Source organism: Lepisma saccharinum, chromosome 5, assembly GCF_977018435.1.
Source record: "Lepisma saccharinum chromosome 5, izLepSacc3.1, whole genome shotgun sequence".
In the NCBI taxonomy this organism is placed as follows: Eukaryota; Metazoa; Arthropoda; class Insecta; order Zygentoma; family Lepismatidae; genus Lepisma; species Lepisma saccharinum.
Window position 1 is genome coordinate 46,571,239 of NC_139233.1, and position 23,845 is coordinate 46,595,083.

At 39.4% G+C, this 23,845-nt stretch overlaps 1 protein-coding gene across 2 annotated transcripts in view; it reads left to right on the forward strand.

The window, feature by feature from the left end:
* The window catches only part of LOC145987797 (TOG array regulator of axonemal microtubules protein 1-like), a 257,466-nt gene that overhangs the window by 73,413 nt on the left and 160,208 nt on the right, over positions 1–23,845 (forward strand). For both annotated transcript variants that reach the window (XM_083122501.1, XM_083122502.1), the window contains exon 4: positions 5,551–5,665. In XM_083122501.1, coding sequence (XP_082978627.1) covers positions 5,551–5,665 — 115 coding nt within the window. The remainder of the gene's footprint in view (positions 1–5,550; positions 5,666–23,845) is intronic.

The following is a 23,845-nucleotide window of genomic DNA, read 5'->3' on the forward strand; positions in this document are numbered from 1 at the left end:
GGGATGAGTGATGAAATGATGAATTGATGAATTGACATTCACAAACAACCAAGCCCGAGCGGGATTCGAACCCGGGACCCTTGGCGTCGCAGCAACAAATTCCATTGGAGATCGTGTGACGGAGTCGATGCAACCCATACATCATCGCAAATTGAGGCATTTTTTTTTTATGAAAGGGAAATTTCGATGGTATATTGTTCAGAGTACAACAGGGGAAGAAAAGGAGGAGAGGGGGGAGGGCAACTGAAACCAAAACGGGTGTCTAAGCATGTCTTTGCTTCGTGCATCTTGGTCAAAATAAACGGCCTCTGTGCCGCAGTAGCCGAATTATCAACCCGCGGGGAGGAAGCGTGCATCATAGTAAGCTGTTTTGCATTGTGTGGCTGTTACTGCGTTACAAAATTATTTAGCGCTGTCAAAAGGTCGTTCCTGTTTCAGCGCAAAGTGTTTGATTTCATGATGAATAGGGAAACTGTACATAGCGAAAGCGGACTTAACGTTATTGAATTTTTGGAGGGAAGTTAGCTACAAAGCCTGTAGCAACTGCAGTAATATATGGATACGGCGGAAGAGAAGGAAAATTCTGAAGTACGATTACAAGCAGGGCAGTGTGAACTTAGTGAGTACTGTTATTTGCTTTAACATTTATTATTCTCTTGATTTCGCTTGATTTGCTTGGTTTGATCAGGCTGTCATTAGAAATAAACAACAGCTAGATAGATTACAACTGATTTCCTCCATGTGGTAGTTGGATCGGCTTCTTTGGTGTACGCCAATGTTATTATTCTCCTTGTTCATTAATATCAGCAGAGCGGGGCAGAAAGTTTTTACGAAATATTTTGCAAATCCACAAGAGTATTGATGTTGTAGATCGGTATTTCTATGTTTTGAGTGATTTTGTCAGGTTATCGAATGCTGAATTACATACTGCACAATAACATCGCTCTTCTCGTGATTGGCTGGATAATTTCAGAAATATTTGAAATTTGTAAAAAAAATCGTGTTAAAAAAATCATGAAATACGTATAACTCTGTCATAGCCCCATTTTTAGTTAAAGGTGATCAAAACTTGGGTTGCCAATATATTAAGCCTCATTATGTACGCAAAAACGGGTGTGGGTGTTTCACAGGGGTGGTATAACACTTCAGGACGATAGACTGAAGTGCACACCCATAGAGCAAGACCAGGAGCCGCCACTGATCTTGTGTTCAAAGTTTGTCTCTGTACGTTAATTATACGTATTAGCGATATCAATATTATTTTTACATTTAACTTGGTTAGAATTGGGCTTATATTTTCAAAACACCTGGTGTGTGTGTGATTAACTTTCAAAACCTTTCGATCCCACCTATGGTTTTGATCAAATTTCACAAGCTCATTTGATTATGCAATTAGTGTAATATTTTTTTGCTAAATCAGTTGGAAGGGTTCCCTTACATAGGCCGTGATTCACCTTTTTTTGTTTTTCTCCTTCCCTTTCCCTCTTCTCTTAATCTCCTCGCTTCTCTCTCTCTCTCTCTCTCTCTCTCTCTCTCCCTCTTACTTAACTCTAAATTTGTTGTCTACATATTTCTGTCGTCCCTTCGTCTATTCTCTTTAATTTCTATTTTTTTTCTTTCTGTCTTATGAGAAGTGTTGTAAAAGAAACCCCAGGTTCGATACTCAGTGGAGGGATGTAGTGGTTAGGATTCCACTTTAAACTGAACGTCCAGTACAGATTGAGCACATAAGTGGACTTGAAACAAGCATTGACAATCTTTTTCTGTCTCATTAAATTGGCGTTATAAAATAACACGTGTGGAAATTTCATAGCAAAATCTTATAAAATGAAATTAAAGAGGGAAATCAAAATCGTAAATGGCATTTTTGACGAAAGGTTGGATATCATTATTCATCTTTCCAGGCTTATACGAACTTACCCCATCCCTCTTCGTGCCGAATCCACAGCGCGTGCCACAGCAGACATATCCTTTAGACTCCCGAGCAGGTTTACGAAAGTTAACTCCTCGGCTTCTCAGCGGGAATTTTAAATTCGAACACTCTTTGGAGGACAATTGTTATAACTCTGGCACTATGGGAGCACTCTACTGCGGATAACTTTTGTTTTTCAGCTAAAACATCAGAGCATGCAACCATGTATAATTCAGAACGCCAGACCGAAGAAGGGGGGCTTGGAGGGAGGAGCACGACCCCCGAATTTCAATGGAAAAAACATAAAAATCTGGAATTTGCCCCCTCTTCTCCCGCTATTTTAAGCAGAATTCGCGAACTTTAGTATTCTTTTCAAAGAATGGACATTTCTCAAGAGAATGAAACATGTTTCATGTTCCTAGGTGCCATACAAGTTGAATAATAAGTCTTTTTTTTTTTTTTTTTTTTTTTTTTTTTGCGAAAAATAGGTAATTTGCATTTTTGGAGTAAAATTGTTATAACTCGGGCACTATGGGAGGAATCTACTTCGGATAAGTTTTGTTTTGCAGCTAAAACATCAGAGCATGCAACTATTTACAATTCAGAACGCCGGACCTAGAAAGGGGGCTTGGTGGGGGAGGGGGCGACCCTCGAATTTCAGTGAATAGAAAAACATAAAAATCTGGAGTTTTCCCCCTCTTCTCCCGCTATTCTGGGGAGAAGGCGCAAACCTTAGTATTCTCTTCAAAGAATGGACGTTCCCAAAGAGAATAAAACATGTTTCATGTTTCTGGGTGCCATACATGTTGAATAATGAGCCAAAATGTGAAACTCTGTTCGGAAATGTGGCATGGATATGTTGCTGAGGGGGTGGGATGGGGAGAGGGGGGAGGTTGGTCATCAATGTAAATTTCTCAGGCTTGCTCCAGACCTGTGTCAGAGTTTCCACCCAAACATAAGAGTATGAAGGTCCAAAAAGTACATTCATTTCGTAATCAGCACCATGATACCATATGGTATCATCGGGCCAGTACGACCTTACTCTGATGATATCATATGGTATCATCGGGGGAGTAGGAAATCAAAATCGTAAATGGTATTTTTGACGAAAGGTTGGATATTATTATTAATCTTACCAGGCTTATAGGAACCTACCCCATCCCCCTTCGTGCCGAATACACAGCGCGTGCCACAGCAGATATATCCTCCTTCTTCCTTGCTGCCCCTCTTTGGGTATCCTAGGGGGAGTTATGAAGACACCAAGAGAGAAAAAGAACCTTCAGAGATTCCACGAAGGACGTTATAAGAAGTCCAGGATTATGTGTACGATATTGCTGTATGAGTCTCTGTTCTGATCAGGGTGCAAAACCCTGGAGGGAACGGTGGGGTTTCCACCTACCAAAAATCTTGAAAAAACAAATAATCATTCCAGCAAAAATTCCCGGAGCGTAGAGATTTGTTATAAAAACGCAGATAAGCCATTGGTTTTGCTTAAAATATACTTTACTGAGGATGATATTTGAAAACACACACAAGGGACGAAAGGTAATCTGCCTGTGTGTGAGAAAATTGCATGTTTTCTCTCTCTCTCTCTCTCTCTCTTTTCTTTTAAGAGACCCATAACAATAGCCCTTTATGCACAATAAAAGTAAAACAAGAATGCAAGACAAATAAAAGCATAAATCTACTTGATTTTATTAGTAGAAAGCGAAAACGAAACAAAAACATATGCACAATAAAGCCACTTCAACTATTTTGTTATTTATTAACATTTGAAGGGTTCGGGTGTAACACATGGTACGTGATATTTTGGTCATTTTTGAATTACAAAGTAATATGTGCCATCCTTTAATTTTCGAGTGAAATTGCCATGTCATACAATTTGCATTGGACTCAGTGAAGCCTTCTGAAACTGGTAAACACAACGCGAAAACAATTTATCTACAGCAGTGGTTCCCAAAGTGTGCGCCGCGAAGTGTTCCAATATTTTCACTGAAATGATACTTGTTACAAATGTGTGCTTATTTAGTACTTTTTATACATAAAATAATGTTTTATAACACCATTAAGCCTTGTTTCCATGATATGAAAAACTCAATATGCTGACCAAGGCAGGAATTTATTTTATTATAAAACATAAACTAAACGTAACGTTTCAACCTGCTTGCAAGGTCTTCTTCAGACTCTGTACCAAGTACAGAGTACGACTTAAGAGAGAGAGAAATGCGATATTTAAACACACGAGAGAAACAGGACATGGCATAGAGTGGGATGAGGCTAAGCAGATAGGATGGGAGAGGAGAATGCTAGTGAGAAAATGGAAGGAGGCCAAGGAAATAGAGAAGGAAGGTGAAGAAGACACAATGAACTGGAATGGGGGACTGATGATAAACAAAGAATGGAAGAAGGTGTTAGAAAGAGTGGAAAGAACAAGAGAGAAAGAGGAGAGAAGAAGGAAGGAAAAAGAGCGTGAGATAAAGAGTCCAACCACATTCCCGATGGAAGAAAATATTTAGATTTTCAGTTGAAAGTAAAGTTGACAAGGGAAAGCCACCTGCTAGATTGTTCCAGAACAACTTTCTAATAGTCTGGAGGGGAGTATTTTTGTGTATATATATCGTCTTCTTGTGTACCTGGTTACATTTGTACTTGGTACAGAGTCTGAAGAAGACCTTGCTAGAAGGTTGAAACGTTACGTTTAGTTTATGTTTTATAATAAAATAAAGTTCTGCCTTGGTCAGCATATTTAGTTTTTCATAAAATGTTTCTGAATTGAAGTACGTGTTTATTTTTTTAACTTACGGCAAGCAACGTAACGACACTAACCGATTGTTGCAAGTGTTAGATAGTTCTGACTTGGGCGTTGCGGGAAACCCTCGAAACACTAAGGGCGCCGCGAAACGGAAAAAAATTGGGAGCCCCTTATCTACGAACTCAGAAATGACCAAAATGTCACTTACCATGTTTTACACCCGACCCCTTTGCATCGTCCACCCCCGCAACCACAACACAGCAATACAGACTGCGCTCAACACTCTAAACACTCCAATTAGGAGGGCGGCAAAAGTTTACCCATAGGTGCTAACTTCTTAACAGTCATTGAACACAGACTCCAAAAAATATCTCAGGGCTTGCTGGAATAAGGAAAGGTTACACCAGATTTATATATTTTTGTTTATTATAAACATAGCATGAGAAAATCTGTTAGCACACTTATACACGTGTCTTTTACCTGTAACTCTCACGTCCATTTACTTGTACCACACACGTGCTTTTACCTGCCCCACTTATGGTCTCGAAGATATAAGGGGGCAGGGAACATTCAATTTATTCCTCGCAGTGAGGCGCCAGGGGGAATATGGGGATCTAATTTTATTTAGGGCTTAGGTTGCTGATGACGTCACGGGCTCCCCTGCAAGAGAAAGTATGAAGCACGCGGTACTCCCAACCTTAGTTAGGAACTGGCCTTAGCCAATCGGCCCCCCCGAGCATGGGTGTTCTTTGTGAGTGTCCCTTCATTAATTTCATCGTATCATCACTCATCCTCATTTTGGTAAATAGCCGAAAGTGGCAGAAAAAAAACGAAGTAAAATAAAGCAAATCAATGGAAATTTCATTTTTTACTTTCTCTTTTCCAGGTTGCTGAGTCCTGGCCGACCGAAGATACGAAACCCATGGAAAGAAGAGGAGAACGCGAAGCAAGTCAGAGTGCTATCTGCTGATCCCTTGAACTGGGCTCTCGTTCCTTACAAGGTAGGTGATTGTTTACTATACGTCTTTTCCACTCTTACGGCGGCCGGTCCTAGTTCTGGCAAGGGAAGTGGGGAGCGGGGATTACGCCGCAGACCAACCAGACAACAGCGGTGGCGCCGAGAGACACGACGCGGCGGGAAGAAGTACTACGTGAATCTCGTTCTGCTGGCTGCTGCATTTTTGATCGTGCTGGATTGGTCGCTTCCCCGCTCCCCACTTTCCTTGCCAGCATTAGGATCGGCCGCCGTAAGAGTACCTTTAGAGTACGGTTATTTTCTTAACATCTTCGGCTGTTGCGCATTTACAGCTTCTGAGCGAGTTACGACGCTCGAAGTTTCCAATTACGTAGTGAGCCGATGACGTCATCTGAACTCTGCACCTATCCCTATTCACTCACTACACAGTTGGTTTACCAGCTAACCTATTTTTTGAGGAATTACATGAGAAGTTACAAACCAAAGACTGTCAAATAACCAAGCAGAGTTAATGAATACAAAAATTAAGGCAACCTATGTCTATTGGTATAATTTAACCTGTACTCTGGTTTCCAAATAACAGAATATAATAGCTATTTTTCAATATGAGGTTTATTTAACAAATAGCCTGAAAAACTTTAGAATATATAACTGTAGCAGCAATATTCAAACCTCGATTACAAATAAAGCAGTAACAGATCTTTAACTTTTAATAAGAATATTGTGAAACAATATGTAACAACCTAAAGCTCTTGACCTAAAAATAAGCAGTGACTGTTAAAAGCCCCATCTATCGGCAAAATAACAGACAGCTAACAAATCTTTAGAGGTTATGCATATAGTTATAGCGGTAGGTTCAATACCTACTGTTAACTCGCTTTGTCAGCTGAAGACGTTGCGAAAATAACATGACTCTGGCACTTGTTTAATAAAGCTAATCGCTGGCGTATAAATGCTTATTTTATTTGAGATTGAGAGGGATACAAGATTCATCTAAGAAAATCTTATAAAATATATGAAAGGGAGAATGAAGAATTAATGCATGAATGAACTCAATTTGATGTAATTTGCAAGATCTATGTGCTCCATCTAGGAGAATTTTGGAAATTGTTACTTTTCAAAATACTTGTGTCACCTCGGAACGATTTGAATCTAGATAATATGTTTCTTTTTGGCGTTTTCATTTATTTAGCTCTTTCAAAAGAGCTCCGAACACGTTTTCAAGCTTCAGCCGATACAGAAATTATGATATGTTGAAATATTTTACACTGCATTGAAAATTTGCTAGACTTTTTAAATGCGAATAATATTTGCTAATGGGAATTGCTTGCTTTTTGGAGATAATGGGGGTGAAAAGGACATTTCTACCAATTGCAATTATCCTCTTTCCTGGGAATCTCTGGAAGAAACGAAAAAAAGGGAGTGACACGAGAATTAACGCGTGAGAGAGGAAGTGAGTGTATGAAGAGGAAAATGCGGCCGCAGCTACCAACCTTTAATAGCTGCACATACTACTTCGCTCCGCCCACTCGCTTCCTCCCCTTCTCTACCGTTATGCGCGACTTTGCTCCACAGATACTGTATTTACACTTGTCAGACATATTTTCAGGGAAGTGCAATGAGGATTGGTTAACCTCTCATAGAAATTTGAGGGGATACAATGAACAAAAATATATTTATTAAGGAAAGTTGTTTGCCTTAATGGGCCCTATACGCTGTGGAAGTTTGTGGTGACACGTTGTACATGTTGTTTATACTAGAGATTTCGAGACGAGACCGAGAACGATGACAGACATTTACTAGTCGAGACGAGACCGAGAAAGAGACATATGTTTACAACTCGAGCCGAGAACGGACAAGTATTTACAACTCGCGAACGAGAACAAGACAAACGTTCACAACTCAAGATATGAACGAGACAAGCGTTTACAATTCGTGATAAGAACGATACAAGTGTTTACAATTCAAGATAAGAACGATACAAGAGTTTACAATTCAAGATAAGAACGATACAAGAGTTTACATCTCAGGATAAGAACGAGACTAGCGTTTACAATTCAAGATAAGAACGAGACGCGTTTACAATTCCAGATAAGAACGAAACTAGCGTTTACAATTCAAGATTAGAACGAGACAAGCGTTTACAATTCAAGACAGTAACGATTCAAACGTTTTCATCTCAGGATAAGAACGAGACTAGCGTTTACAATTCAAGATAAAAACGATACTAGCGTTTACAATTCAAGATAAAAACGATACTAGCGTTTACAATTCAAGATAAGAACGATACTAGCGTTTACAATTCAAGATAAGAACGATACTAGCTTTTACAATTCAAGATAAGAACGATACTAGCGTTTACAATTCAAGATAAGAACGATACTAGCTTTTACAATTCAAGATAAAAACGATACTAGCGTTTACAATTCAAGATAAAAACGATACTAGCGTTTACAATTCAAGATAAGAACGATACTAGCGTTTACAATTCAAGATAAAACGATACTAGCGTTTACAATTCAAGATAAAAACTATACTAGCGTTTACAATTCAAGATAAAAACGATACTAGCGTTTACAATTCAAGATAAAAACGATACTAGCGTTTATAATTCAAGATAAGAACGAGACTAAACGATACTAGCGTTTACAATTCAAGATAAGAACGAGACTAAACGATACTAGCGTTTACAATTCAAGATAAAAACGATACTAGCGTTTATAATTCAAGATAAGAACGAGACTAACGTTTACAACTCAAATCCAGAACGAGACTAGCGTTTACAACTCAGGACGAAAACGAGACTAGCGTTTACAATTCAAGATAAGAACGAGAATATGATTTACGACTCAATACGACAACGAACCAAGTGTTTACAATTTGAGACGAGACGGAGAACGAGACAAGCTTTTACATCTCAAGACGAGACCGAGAACGAGACAGATTTTTACAACTTGAATCACCGCCTAGTCTCATCTCCTTACCTTCCCTAGACTCGGTGCCACCGCTAGCCAAATACTACTTGTTTTTTTCATCATCTCGATAGGTTGCGTGTTCTTTTTTAACATTATCAAAACATAAACAACCAGTGTTCGATTCGTCACGAGAATGTTGCAGGATACATATACGCTCTATTTATACACGTCAATCGATATCCTTCCGGAAACAAAATACGGGTCACGTGGTCAGATTAAAGACAACTCGCTTTACCACCACCAGAAGAAGAAATAGGAAGTTTGTCACCGTGGTAATTGGTAGGTCAACAAGGCAAGCCTTTGCCACCCCCTCTTGGAAACAGACCGAAGGCGATTACGATCGGGAGAATCGAGAAACTAGGAAGATCGATACGATCACGTGATGCCGACAAATTACTCGCGTAGGGTATCATTTCTGCTTCCTGGTGGGTCATTCTGTTACCGTGCCTTCCAACGATTGGTTCATATTAATACTTCCGGATCCATCGGGTTATCATTTTTACAGTCGAAAATACAAAATGAAGCCAAGATGGAAATGTCTTAAATGGAAGTTGTACAAAACAAATCGCCGTGTGTCAAAGATAATTCTATTGTACGTTCTTTTGATTGAAACTGTACGTATGAAACTATCACAGTGATGCCACTGCGGTCTTTCTCTTCCTTTTCTTACGTACTCTCGTTTCTTTCTTCCTCTGACCTTTTCTTTCTTGCTTCTTCTGTTTTATCCCGCCTTTCTTGCTGTTTTGCATTTTCTCCCTTCTATCTCCGCTTTCTCTCTCTATTTATCCTCTCCTCTCTCGTTTTATAGCTCCCCTGGGTCCATATTCACCTTCTCATTCTTCTTCTTTCACTTTCTCTCTTACTCTCCCTTTTCCTGTCATATCATTTTTCTCTGCTTCTTCCTGCTTCTGCATCTCTTTTACTCTCGGTTTTCTCCGTTTTGTCCTGTTTCATTGTTACCTCTCCCTATCTTTTTCTTCCTTTTCTCTTTGTTCCTTCTTTCCTTCTCTCTATTTCAGTTTCCTACACCCTCTTACTCTGTACTGTTTTTTATGCATCTCTCCTTTTTGTCCCTTTCTATCTCTTTCTCTCTCTTTGATGCCAAACCCTCTCTGGTTTTGTCCCTTCTTATCATGTTATTTCTCTGTCTGACTCTTCCTTCTTTATGTATATCTCTTTTTCTGTTCCTTCCACTTTCTATTTTCTGTCTCTATCTTTTCTTCTTTCAGTCTCTTTTTCGTCTCCCTGTCTCTCAGATCTTCTTCCATTCACCTTTATATTTCTCTTCTTCATAGTTCGATACCTGGTGGAGGCAAATTGCACAGTGGTTCGGATCCCACTTTAAACTGTAGGTCTAGTCCCGATTAGCCTATCTGTGTATAAAGTGGGCTTAAAGCAACAAATAAAGCAAACAATCCATCTCTTCTTCATAGTCTTGTCACGATCCTCCTTTCTTAATATCTTTCATCAAATATCCGTCCAGATAATATCATTATTCTACGTCACATTGCTTCCTCTTACACACATTTGCTGTCCGAATTACAGTCATAGGAAGTTGGTTAAGTTGTATACTCGGTTGTTTGTTACTTGAAGTATATTGCATGTTTGTGTGTGCATTCAGGTTTCGCGATCAATTTCAAGTAAGAGCCGTGACGAAAATATTGTAGTACTTGCAAATAGGTGATTCAAATATTAAGGTCGGTCATCAAGAAATGGTCGATTCGAAGGACAGAAAATTGGCCAGAAATATACTGGCCTATTCTCTGTCCAATGCAAGGACGAGGTCATCGTAAACTAATATACGTGGTTTCTTTGTTTGATCGAGTTTGATTTTTAAAGTTCACTTTAGCACAGATAGGCTAATCGGTACTAGACCTACAGTCCAAGGTGGGATCCGATCCACTGTAGCACTATGCCTCCCCCGGGTATCGAACTCGGACGTGGCATGTCAGAAATCATGTTGGTTTTCCTGTTGCAGCTGTGCAGAGATTTTGCATGTGAAAATGTAATGCGTGTGACAAAGGCATACCACTCAACGCAGGTGGGATCTTATATATAGTACGATTGATTGATTGATTGATATTGTTTATTATGTTTAGCTTTTCTGCCATTTTTGAATGAGGATGAGTGATGATATGATGACATTTGTGAAGAGTCACTCACAAAGAACATCCATGCCCAAGCCGGGATTCGAACCCGACACCCCTAGTGTCGTATCGCGCTGCGCTATAACTATTCCGCCACGGAGATTGGCTTCTTATATTACGAACTGTACATCTACGACCAGGGTTGTTAAAAGGTCCAGGAATTTTAAATAAATTCAATTCCGGTCCAGGAGAAAAAATCAGCAAGCGTAAATGGATTCTGGACCGTAAGGAACCTTTTTTCTGTAAGGTATATCAATTCGGTCCAGGAATCTTTTTTTCCGGATGAATTTAAATACGGTCCAGGAACCTTTTTTCCCCAGGGTCCAGGGACCTTTTTCAGAATTAATTTAAATACGGTCCAGGAACTTTTTTTCAGGAACAATTAAAATACCGTACAGGAACCTTTTTTCAATGAAACATTACGCAACTTGGACCGGATTTAAATTGCGCGAGAAGAAAGGTTCCGATACTGCAGCGAAACCCATTAGATCCCATTAGAATTTATGAGTTCCTGTACCTGTAACAACCCTGTCTACGACCAATATATTCAAAATAACAATAGAACTAACACGTAGCAAACGAACTGTTTTTCACAAGTCGCGTGGTTTTGCTTATAGTATCGTCGTCCTTACAGTGGATGCAGAATAGACAGCAGTGACTTACCCTCTCAAGCACTGTTCGAATTAAGCTTTCTGCTTTGGGGGCACTCAGTGGCGTATTTGTGATTTCATCTTGGTGGGTAATTATTTTTAGGTATGTAAATTTTTGCATATGATACCCAGTCAGTAAGGTAAACTATTGCCTTGCGGTTCCAAGTAACTTCTACATTATTTCAAATCTAGGCCATTAAATCTTGTGATAACATTTCCACGTCATTTAGAAACACTTAATATTTTTACATTCTAAGAAAACCCATACACAAAAGGAGCTATCGAACTAGCATCATCGAGAAACTTCACCAAATTTATATTGCCAACTTCAAATTTATGTCCATCCAACCTACAAGTCTCTTGTAAACACTTTACTTCGTGTAAAATATCAGCATTATGCTATGAGAACATAAGCGAAAAACAGCCTACTGTCTCGGCTCGATAAGGTTGTTCACTTGCAGAATGGTGTCCTTTAATCACAAGGCTGCATACTTTTCGGCAGGGAAAAGTTTTATAACTGGACCATTAATGGGCATGAATGATTTTTCAATTGTTCGTTACATAGTTAAGAAATTGTATACAGTATATTTTCAATTCCATTTCCTTTGAGGGAGATGAAAACATTCCTGGCAGGCAAGCACGTATCTAGAAATATGTTTCGGGGGGGGGGGGGGGTCCGAACCAAGTGTCTCAAAATAATAATAATAATCATAATAATAAAAATTAAACAAAAATATTATATTAAATTAATTAAATCGTATTAATTAAATATTAAAATTAATTAATATTATATTTTTATTACATGAATAGGTAAAAGGACGGTATACGAATAGTGATATAACAGCACATATTCATCATCTAGCTTACGTGTAGTTAAGATCCGCAAAATTTGTACAAAGAAACTGCCCTGGAAAGGAAATTAATGTCAAATGGATAAACAATTGAATATTTATTAAATATAAAAAAGTTTGTTAGATCCAGTTGACGAAAAGTGAAGTTCCTTGTGATATTTTATGAATGTTACGTTGTAAGTAATAACAAATCTTGCATAAATCTACTTTGCCACTGTCATTTAAAGTAGCATGATTACGATGGTTGATTTGGTGTTTTAAGTCCACTTTATGCACAGTAAGGCTAATCGGGACTGGATCTAGTTTAAAGTGGGATCCGAACCACTATGTGTCTTCACCGAGTATGGAACCCGGGACACCTTGATTAAAAGGCGACAAAGTTACCACTTCGCCATCGGGGAGGCCCTAGTATCATTACAATATAATTCTTGCCTTCCAATAAATTTAGCGGAAATAGAAACCCTCGATTAAAGAAACGTATATTTTCATTATTTAATTTTAGTTATTATATTGTTTCATTATTTTTATTATTTAATTTTTGTAATTAGTAAGTCTTTCGGGGGGGGTCAGGATTCCCTGGATCCCCATGAACACATCCTTGCTGGCAGGGATAAGAATGGTTTTATTTAGCCAAGGATAAAATATTTTCTGAGGGGGAAATCCCGGCATCCTCCCATCCCCGTTAATTCACACGCTGCTCCCAACAGACCCCTAACACGCCCCAAAATTTCTTGAACTCACCCCTAAAATTCTTCCCAAAGGTTCCTAAATTTAATTTTACACCAACCTAATACGAACATACTCCCCCTCCAGATCGAAAAATCCGGATAACCTCCAGAATAGATATCTGGACAACACTGGTTCCCTTCGGTTCCGTCAGCTGGCTTTTGCAAGGTGGAATCCCCACGTGTTCAACTTCCCGTACGTTCAATGGGCAGTCGTAGCCTTGAGTTTCCCAAAGCATTCAATCGATACGAAATACTAACCAATCAGATTACTTATGCAAATTTACTGGTGAGATGCGGTAATTGGCGATGTACAGGGTGCCTACAAAGTAGGTTTTCTCTTAGCAGATTACGACGTTATCTTCTAGGGAGGTAGATGACTAATTTTTCTAACTCTCGCTCGCTAGGTTTATTGAAATTTTAGCGTTAGTTTTATGAGTCGTTTCTGAGGGTGATCGCTTGAATTTAGACATCAAGGAGGGCGCGATTGCTACTAAACTCTTTTGCTAATTAGAAATCTCGCTCGATACGCCCTTTATATGCCCAGGGTATACCTCCAGTAGGAATGGTCCGCTTCTCGTCACTTTCGGCCTCTCCAGACTAATCGTAACGATAATTATGAAACCAGTGGCGACGCTACCAGGGGACCCGAATACGTTACCCCACCCACCAGATAACCACACCCTTCCAGCTTTAGAGAAAAAAATGTGACTATCGATATTTTTTAAAATTTATTTTACTTCGCTTTCATGCCACGTTTGGCCAATTGCGAAGGTGGGATGAATGGCGATGGCATTAATGAAAGGATTAACACAAACTGACAGGACGCAATATATCCCTCTGTGTATCTAGAAGCCAGAGCCTTGTTCGTCTGCAAAATTCAATCCAGGGAAGAGAGGTTGAGAAATGAGAATTGAGAGCCTTTAGAGATCAGCCCTTATACCCCTATTGTTACTATTATCATATAATATGTGTGTGCTTACTATATACTCTTTTCGCTTGTCTCGTGTCGCTATGGTCTGAAGCGCCGCAACCGAATTGCGCACACTTTAGATCCAGGATTGCGCACAAATCTCACTGACCTGTTTTGCGCACAGATTTTGATCGAACGTTGCCACTTTGATAGCTTTAAAGTCTGTGCGCAAAACTGTTTTTTTCTTTAGACAAGAAGTGTGAGAGAAATTAGAAATAAAATAGTAAATCACACCAATTTACTCAAACTCAAAAACTGCAAAAACACGTGTAAGTACACAAACACAACATAAGTGAGAACGGCTTGAGAACATTTTACATCTGACAACATCGCCTCATTTTTTTGTGCGCAATCCTGTACATTGTGACAGCTTGTCAACGGCTTATCAGATACCACTGATAAAACCGGAAAAGTATGCTCAATCCGGCTGTAGCCATCTGAAGGGTATCATAGATTTGACATTTTCGTACCATGAGAAACATGCTTGTGTAGTGCATGTGAATGTATATAAGCATAGGTGGCTTTCATGTGACGTCAGCATTCGCAGCGCCGCCATGTTTGCGGCAAAGCTGTTTGTCGTCTGCAAGGAAATACCCACTACGCAGCCAGCATTCGTTACACCTACGCCAAGTGCACGTTTGTTGTCAGTACTGTGTAAAATGTCGGCAACATTGCATAAAAATGTAACGAATAGGCCAACTCTAGTTCACCTGTGTTTATTTACTTGAACCAGCTACATGGAATCAGTTTGTTTTCGTATTCATTAGTGGTTCGGATTCTGCTTGAAATATTTACATCCAGTAAGTAACCTATGTTTCCCGCTCGGGGTGGGAGAAAGTGGTCATCGACGGCCTTGAGTACAGATTAACTGAAAATTCCAAGACTCAGCCATTATCTCATATGTTTCCTTTTAACGTTTGTTCAAGCGCAGTAATTTGAAATGTTGAGTTGTTCAAAAACAGTAATTTCACTCCTTGCTTTAATAATTTGGGATATGCAGGCCTCACTGACGGAGTGTTTAGTACAACGCACTCGATGCTAGGGGTCCCGGATTCGAATCTCGGCCTTGGCATGACTGATCTTAACGACTAGCCAAATATAGCAGAAAAACGAAATAAAATAAATCAATCAATTTGAGATACTTTGATATATCATAAACATATTTTAACCAAGGAGTGCTTTTTTCTGACAGTATGCAAAACCTACTACCGGCACCTTTGCTCATGAATAGGATAACAATTAATAACAGTTTGTGTTAATGAATGAAATATAAATAATCAAGTACAAGCGTGCAATTATCAAGATGAATTTAACTTTGAATGTTATCATTTTTATCGTCAAACTTATCCACACCTTTCTACCAGATAAAACAATAACAAGGAAACGGTACTTGCAAGTATGATAAAAAAAACACCAGTTCAATCTATTTGTACTAAAAGTCACAGAGAAATGTGATATATGAACTTACCTGAAAAGAAATGTTCACCCCACCGCTCTGTACTGTTTGTTTTGTTCATTAATGTTGGCACGATTTATTCTCGCAATGACGGCGTATTCTAATAAACAATCGGAAAATTCTGTGCCGTGAATCGCACATTTTGTTCTTTCTAGTAAATTTCTAGGATAAACGTGAGTGCCTGTTAGACCTAAACAACCTAAGATTGCACAAAGTGTGCCATCGTAAACAAGGTTGAAATCTCCCTCCCGCCCGCTTGAATTCCGAATGTTTGCAAGAACTCGCCACAATCATGGCTGCTCGATCCCACAATGCAACAGTTAGTGACGTAGGTGAAACACACCTAACCTATAAGACAAACCTTCCGGATAAAGTTATTATAGTCGAAATCCAGTTTTGCTAGCGATTATTTGATTGGTTGAATTAGGTTGTTTTACATCGATTTTCTCAAAATTTTGGTTAATTGCGACCATGGGGTTGAATGGTCATACGGTGGGATGAATGAAGTGACAATCACATACACATATGAACGCCAGAGGCTCGTTAGTCTGCCAAATGCAGTCCAGGATGTTTCATGTAAAAGTGAGGTTGACATCCGGGTAATGCACCTTTACACCCCGGTTTTGCTGGCGACATTTCCGAGTTTCATGGAGTGGTTTTCTTTGCTCCTTTGTGTGTGTGTGTGTGTGTGTGTGTGTGTGTGTGGTCTTTGGAAGGAAAAGCAAAGTTCTATTGTCGCGGTAAAAAAGTAGCCTGGCACCGAGGTTCACATGCGAGTGCTTGTGTGACGATAACTCCATTGTCGTCCCGGTCGTGGTCAATTCGGGCCACACTGATCACTCTCTCAGCACGAAAGTTTGCAAAGGAGAAGGCGTGATGGAAATCGTTATCACCTTCCCGTTGCTCGGCTCCGATGCTTTCTTTATGTAAGACTAGCTTATAAACGGCCCTAGCCGGGATTAAGAAACACACATAAGAAAACCCCTCGTGACAAGCTGCGAGAGAGGTGAATGACCGACACGGTTTGCGAGCGTCGTTCTCTGGAATCGAACGCCACAGGTAGACGGATCGATTCTCGAAGCAGGGCATGAAAGATGCAGGGGTCCTTTTTTTTTTCAACTTCCTGGACCTCTCTCGTACGCATTATAGCCACGAGACCTGCAATTGTGTGATTACGAACGGGGTGGAGGGTGGGAGCCATGTCGATTGTGGGGACGATAAGTGACTTCCTCGCAACGCAGCATGCTTTTTGTAGTGTAAAAGCGGGATTTAGGTCAGGGAAAACAAAAAACGTGCACTAATGTGCCTGAATGATGTTTTGTTATTGTTTCTTCCGGGCTTCGTTTCTCTAGAAACGAAGAACAACTCAGTTTTCTATGGAGGGAGGGTGTTACGTCACCAGAGAATTTCGTCAAGCTGGCATCAAGGGTGGTCAGGCATGCTAAGATTCTCACTTACTCTTTTGATAATTTGCTGCCTCTTCCTTCGTGTGTTCTTGTCTTCCCTCTTTTTCTCTCCTTTTGTCCCTCTGTTTCTCTCTCTCTCTCTTCCTGTATCTTTCTTTCTTCCCCTATCCTTCGGTTTATCCTTTACTTTTTCATCTCTCTTTCTTGCTGTATTTGTATCTAGTTTCCTCCTCTCGTCTTGTTCTTTCATTCCTTAACTTTGTTCTTCTATTTTGTTTTCTATCCATTTCGTCATTTGTTTATACCTTTCTCCTACTCATTCTTCCTGCTTTTTTATTTCCCTTATTTTCTTTCTCTCTTTCTTACTCTGTTTCTCACACTCAATCTGTATTTTTCTTCGATTTCTCCTTTTCTTGTCTCCTCTCTCTTTTTCCTATCTTATTCTTTCATTTTCTCTTCTACGCAACTTTGTTTCTCTGTATCGCAATCTACTCTGTTTCTCTATGCCTTTTTCTTTCTTCCTGTCTATATTCCTTTTCTTTTCTTTCTCTATAGTTTTTCTTTCATCCGTCTCTCTATCAATTTATCTGTCTTTCTTTGTATTTCTTTTTTTCTTCATCTTTCTTTCTACCATCCTTCGTGTGTTCCACCTCTCCTTTTCTTCCTCTATTTTTCTTTACCTATCTTTCTTCCTGTGTTTCTCTATCAATTTATTTCTATCTTTCTTTCATTTTCCTCTTATTTCCTCCTCTGTCTTGTTCTTTCCTTCTTAACATTGTTTCTCTGTCTATTTTTCTCTCTCTCCTTTTCTTCCTCTATTTCTATGGAGCCCATCCTGAGACCCCTGATGGAGAAGCATGGTTGCAACCTCCTCAGTAGACGAGGCGCATTTAGTATTACTTAACTCACAATATTCCCACTTGAGGGCTCTGGTTACGAATCCCACCTCTGCGATAGCCGTTTCATCTATCCTCTGTTCCTCATCGTCACGATGAACCTGAGGAGGAAGAGAAGCGACGAAAAATAATACAAATACAGCGAATGTAAAGACAAATTTAATGCTCAAAAAGGCCATAAATTAGGTCTTTGTAAAAAAAAATACAATATACGAGGTGGTGTCAAATGGTTGGTGATGTATGAACATAGAACCATCTTATTCTACAAACATAGATCTTGTAAATAAGCACTCTCTAAAGGCTCTTAATCTTGTGATCCACCTCCGGTGGCAAGCTGATAGAGGGCAATGATCTGTCCTGTATCGTACGTCAAATTTGTTGTTGAAGAATATTTATATACAGTGTGTCTATAAAGTCACTTAACATTTCAATGAACTAATGACAAATCTTTTCTTTTTTCCAAGTGATCTGATAAAATGTACTCTATAGAAGAGAGAATAGCCGTTGTTTGTGCTCGTCTGCGTGGAATGACGTATGAACAGGTGCGGACGGACTTCACTCGGAAATTCAGTAAAACCAGGCCCCACCAGGCTGGCTATTAAGAACATGGTCAACAAATTCAAGTGAATAGGTAGTGTTGAGGATGAAGAACGTCCTGGTAGGCCAGCCATAACACCACAAATTGTGGAAGATGTACAGGACGCGATCACACATAGCCCCACCGCATCGACCACGCGACTCAGTATCCACAATCCCAGCATCTACCAACTGTGGCTCATAGCACGGTGGATTGGGGCACACCAAGCTTCCCACTATGCACCAACAGGATGGGGCACCACCCCATCTTGCCATCATCGTTCGTGATCACCTAAACGAAGTTTCCACCGGTAGATGGATTGGTCGTGTCTCGCAACGGGGAGTTGCCCACCCCCCCTCGATCTGACCCCTCAGACTTTTTCATTTGAGGGTTTATCAAATCTAAGGTGTACGGGGTGAGGATCCACAGCATAGCCCAGTTGAAACAACGCATTACGGCCGCAGTTGCTGAGATTACACCAGCTATCTTGGAAAAGGTGTTTCGGGCTGTGGTGGATTGTTGGCATTTGTGCCTAGACTTGAGGGGTGGTCACATTGAGTTATACTGATTTTGTGTCCTACTGTGATATATGTTTCCGTACATATTGTATTTTGTACCATAAATCCTGTTCATGCAGAAATGTTAAGTGACTTTATAGACACCATGTATTTCTATTGATTGATTTGGTTTATTTTACTTCGCTTTGCTCCCAATTTTAGCTAATCGCGAAGATGACGATGAGGGTTAATATGATGAAATTGATGAACGGACACTTACATAGAACACCTGTGCCCAGGTCGAGATTCGAACCAGGGTTGCTTGACGTCGTAGCGCGCTGTGCTAACAATTTCGACACTGAGGGCGCTTATATATTTATAATAAGTACAAGGTGACTCAAAAAGTCACTTAACACCCCCGGTACAAGGCCACTGCAGTGCGCAACATGGAAATGGTGATGACCAATCGTTATCAGGCCAAGGGGGAACCACATTGACGCCACCCGCACGGTCGGCGGCCATCTTGATGTCCGCCATCTTGAATTCAACTTCAGAATTTTAAATGGGAAGGGTTTGATATGATATATCAAATCAGACTAGAATTTTACGAGAAATGCAATGGTGAAGGTTTTTTCGACATATCTTTAACCAGTAAAAAGTTGACTGAATTCTTGTACCAATTTGCTCTTTTTCGAGGTGTTAAAAAATGCCTTAAAATTTGTTTAGCGCATCGGTAATGCATCGAGATCAAAGTAATGTCTAGGGAGAGAAGTTCGCATGCCATTGCACACGATTTTAATGGGATACATCCACGAAGAGCTGCGCATTATGAATGGTTGTCGCGAACAATTTACAGTGTGACGCTTCCATTGGATTAAAAGTCCTTCACAGTGACAAGGCTAACGTTTATGTTCATAAGGAAGTTCATAAACAGAATATGCGACCCTTGTCATCTGATAACTAACTTTGGACAGAAACTGCTTCACAACGTTCCCATAGTGTTCTGGTGTTCCTCCCTATTGAAAAAAAACTCTGTAAAAAGTGCCTTCTTCCATAAGCAAGGATGAAAAACCTGTTTATTTAACAAATCCAAGTAGCCCTAAGCATTTAAGGTTCCGTTGATGGAAAATTGACTAACCAATCGTGTTCCACACAGTACGCCACACCATTAAATTACCAGCACTAACCATTCAGCTTTGAACTGTCGAAAATGGGTTATCAGATAAAAAGCATCGAATATTCTGTTTATGAACTTCCTTATCAACATAAACATTAGCCTTGTCACTGTGAAGGACTTTTCATTTAATGGAAGCGTCACACTGGTAATTGTTCGCGACAACCATTCATAATGCGCAGCTCTTCATGGATGTATCCGATTAAAATCTTGTACAATGGCATGCGAACTTCTCTCCGTAGACACCACTTTGATCTCGATGCGTTACCGATGCGCTAAACAAATTTTAAGGCATTTTTTTAACACCTCGAAAAGGAGCAAATTGGTACAACAATTCAGTCATAACTTTTTACTGGTTAAAGATAAGTCGAAAAAACCTGCACCATTGCATTTCTCGTGAAATTCTATCCTGATTTGATTTATCATATCACTCCCTTCCCATTTAAAATTCTCAAGTTGAATTCAAGATGGCGGACATCAAGATGGCCGCCGACCATGCGGGTGGCGTCAATGTGGTCCCCCCTTGGCCTGATAACGATTGGTCATCACCATTTCCACGTTGCGCGCTGCAGTGACCTTGTACCGAGAGTGTTAAGTGACTTTTTGAGCCACCCTGTATATATTTTTACTATACTATACTATACTATCCCAGTGTTTGGGATTGATCATGATAAGAACACAGATAAGAATGGCCCGGCAAACTCGCGAACTAAAGTGAACAGTCATTTGTTTTTCCCTGTCGCTTCCACTTCAGTTGTGCCTTTTTATCACTGACGTACGCAGGGGGAGAGCTGAAGTGGTTACAGCCCCTCCAGAATTTTTTTTAGAAATCGGTATATTCAAGTGAAAGCAGAAAAAACTTGGGGGAAAATCAAAGAGATAATAAATATAAACTCTCCTTAAAATCATCCCCGATTATCACTTTGTCTTTCAACAACTTTTATAACAAAGATTAAAAATATTACGAAATAATTTTATAGTGTATTCTGCCGCTACATGGAACGCAGCTATGTGATATCCACTTCTACAACGCCAGGTCTCTCCGAGGAAAAAATCCTGCGTGCGTTAGTGCTATACAGTTTGCCATCGTATGAACACGTAAACAATGTAAGCAGCGGATTGTACCAAGACCATCTTGAGGTTCAGGCCGCAGCGCTCAGTCAAGACGTCATCATCTGGAGGCGATCGTCTTAACGGTCGTGTAAACCCATTGTCGTGTTTTTATCGTAGAGAATAGATATAATTATTTCATTTATGATGTGAAATTTTGACATTTACCCTACCGACGAATGTAGTTAGAAGAAAATAGTAGAATATTGAATATTTACACTAAAATTTTCATTCAGGAAGTCACTATGATCATCACAAAAATTTATACCATAGCACAAAGAAAGAGTTGAAAACCGTTAGAAACTTCCTGGCGGGAAAATTTAAACATTGCATTTCTTTGAAAAATATTATCCGGAATATTTGTCAGCTACAGAAAACTCGTTACAGCTTTTGTATGTACTTTTGTATGTAAAAATCAATGGATTAAATCAAAACCCCGCATATTAGGTTGACAGTAAACTTGCCAAGATACCTAATCAATTAAATTTTCTTTAACTTTACCCAAACTTAATCAACCAGATAATGCAGATATTCTGTGTAGCTATCTACAATCTCAATACAAAAACTTAATTTCTATAACCTCTCGGCAAATGCGAAAGAAATTGGTACAAGGGCAATGTTACATTTATGTGAATATAGAATGACTAAACCTAAATCACTTGTCACATTGTAATTTCGACCCTTTTGACTTTATTGAACGAAAGATAAACAAATTGAATCTTTTCATTGTCGTTAGTAAGATCTGTGACAGAGTTTCAACATTTTCATTGAAAAAAAAAAAAATAATATTTCGATCTTAGCGTTCATTTGGAAAATAAACATTTGGAATATTTCCTTAGTTAGTGAATTATGAAACATCATCTCTGATTTAATAATCAAAATTACTAACATCGAGGCTTCACAAATACAAAAAATAAAATAACAGTTCACATGAAACAATTTTATAAAATTTATTACACTTGTAGTTCATATTAACATAGCTAGGCAATAAAATGCTTTCTGTGTAAAACATTTGTGTTTGAAACATAAGTAATATATTCTTGGATAATTTTACACACGAATATTTCATCGAAGTTCTTGTTACACATCGTACCCTTGTATTTGAATTCATAACATATCTTCCATTAGCCTTCGATTAGCCTAAAGAAGCATAAAAGCGGAGTAAAATAAGATTGTAAATGTACACATGTATCAATTTGGCCCAGTTCTATAGCTTTCTTTCATTAAGCATATTTTGAAACTGAAAATTTGTGTAAATTATTTGAATATGTTCTCGAATGCTTGCATACCATTTACACTCACAAACTGCTTTGGTAGACTTGACCGTAATAAAGTATTTTAAACGTTGACTAAATCTTAAAACAAATTATTTTGCAATCATAAGCAACAACAGTAGAATGACAGCACTATGTTCCTACGCGTCAGCAAAAATTTGATGCGCCTGGTGTTATGTTACATCCGGTGTAGCGGGGTACGAGCGATTTTATTGTTGAGTCAGCAGAACGTGTCTGATCACCTTGAAGACATCGGAAGCGGTGGGGGGAGGGGGTCAATGGATTTGTCACGTTGTTTCTTGATGTATGCTAACCTAACACGTGCGTTTGTTTGTGTGTCTTTGGAGGAAATGCGCGCGCAACCATTGAGTATGATTCAAACACATGAAGAAATGATTTAAAGATGGCGCCGAAGGTGTTGTACCCCGAAAGTTTAGCGGCTAAGGTTATTGCTCTGTAAAACAAGAGGCGTCGAGGGTTCGATTCCTGGTAGAGTCAATATTGATTGATTGATAGATTGAGTTAGTTTTTTTTAAGTCCGTTTTATGCACGGCAAAACTAATCAGGATTGGAGCTACAGTTGAAAAGTGGTGATTCGGACCACTATGTGCCTCCACCGAGTATCGAACCTGGGACCCCTTGATTACAAGGCGACGATGTCAATATTGAATGGTCTCGATTAGCCTGTGTGTAAATAAAGGCAACAAAATGGTTGAGTTCGAAAATCGAGTTGGGTTAGTGGTTAATGTTGTCACCTGGCAATGAAGAGGTCGCGGGTTCGATTTTTTAGGTAGTTAAATTAGGCCAATTGTTTAGTTCCGCCATTATAGGTCCCCGATTAGTCCATCTGTGCATAAATAGTGTTGGAATAAAATCAATATGGCGGCTTTGGGTTAGTGGTTATTGTTGTGGCCTGGTAATGAAGAGGTCGCGGGTTCGATTCTCTAGGTAGTTAAATGAGGCCAATTGTTTTGTCCCGCCATTATAGGTCCCGATTAGTCCATCTGTGCATAAATAGTATTTGAATAAAATCAATATGGCGGCCGCGTTTTGTGTTTCGCGGCGGCGGCGGCAGCGACCGGGGCGCGGCGCGGTGCGGCGCGGAGCGGGGCGACGCGGTGTGTTTTTTATTCCGCGAGATGTTTCAACCAAGTGGTTGAGGGTTCGATTCCCAATGTTGGTGAAAATTGGATATTCAATTGTATTTGTTTAAAAGTTCCGATTAGCTTTTTGTGCACAAAGAGAAAATGAACTAATTGGAAATAGGATGTTTATGCTGTAATGAAAAGGTCCCGGGTTCGATTCACAATGTCAAATTGGCTGATAATGATGTTGTTTTTAAAATAAAATAAAAAAGAAGTGTGTTGAGTCCCCATTAGTATTTATGCAGGAACAGATATTAAAAATCAAAACAAAATGGCTGTTACTGGTGTTTAGTATTCGAAAGGTTCCAGGTTCGAGTTCCTAGTTATAATTTTTTTTTTTTTTTTTTAG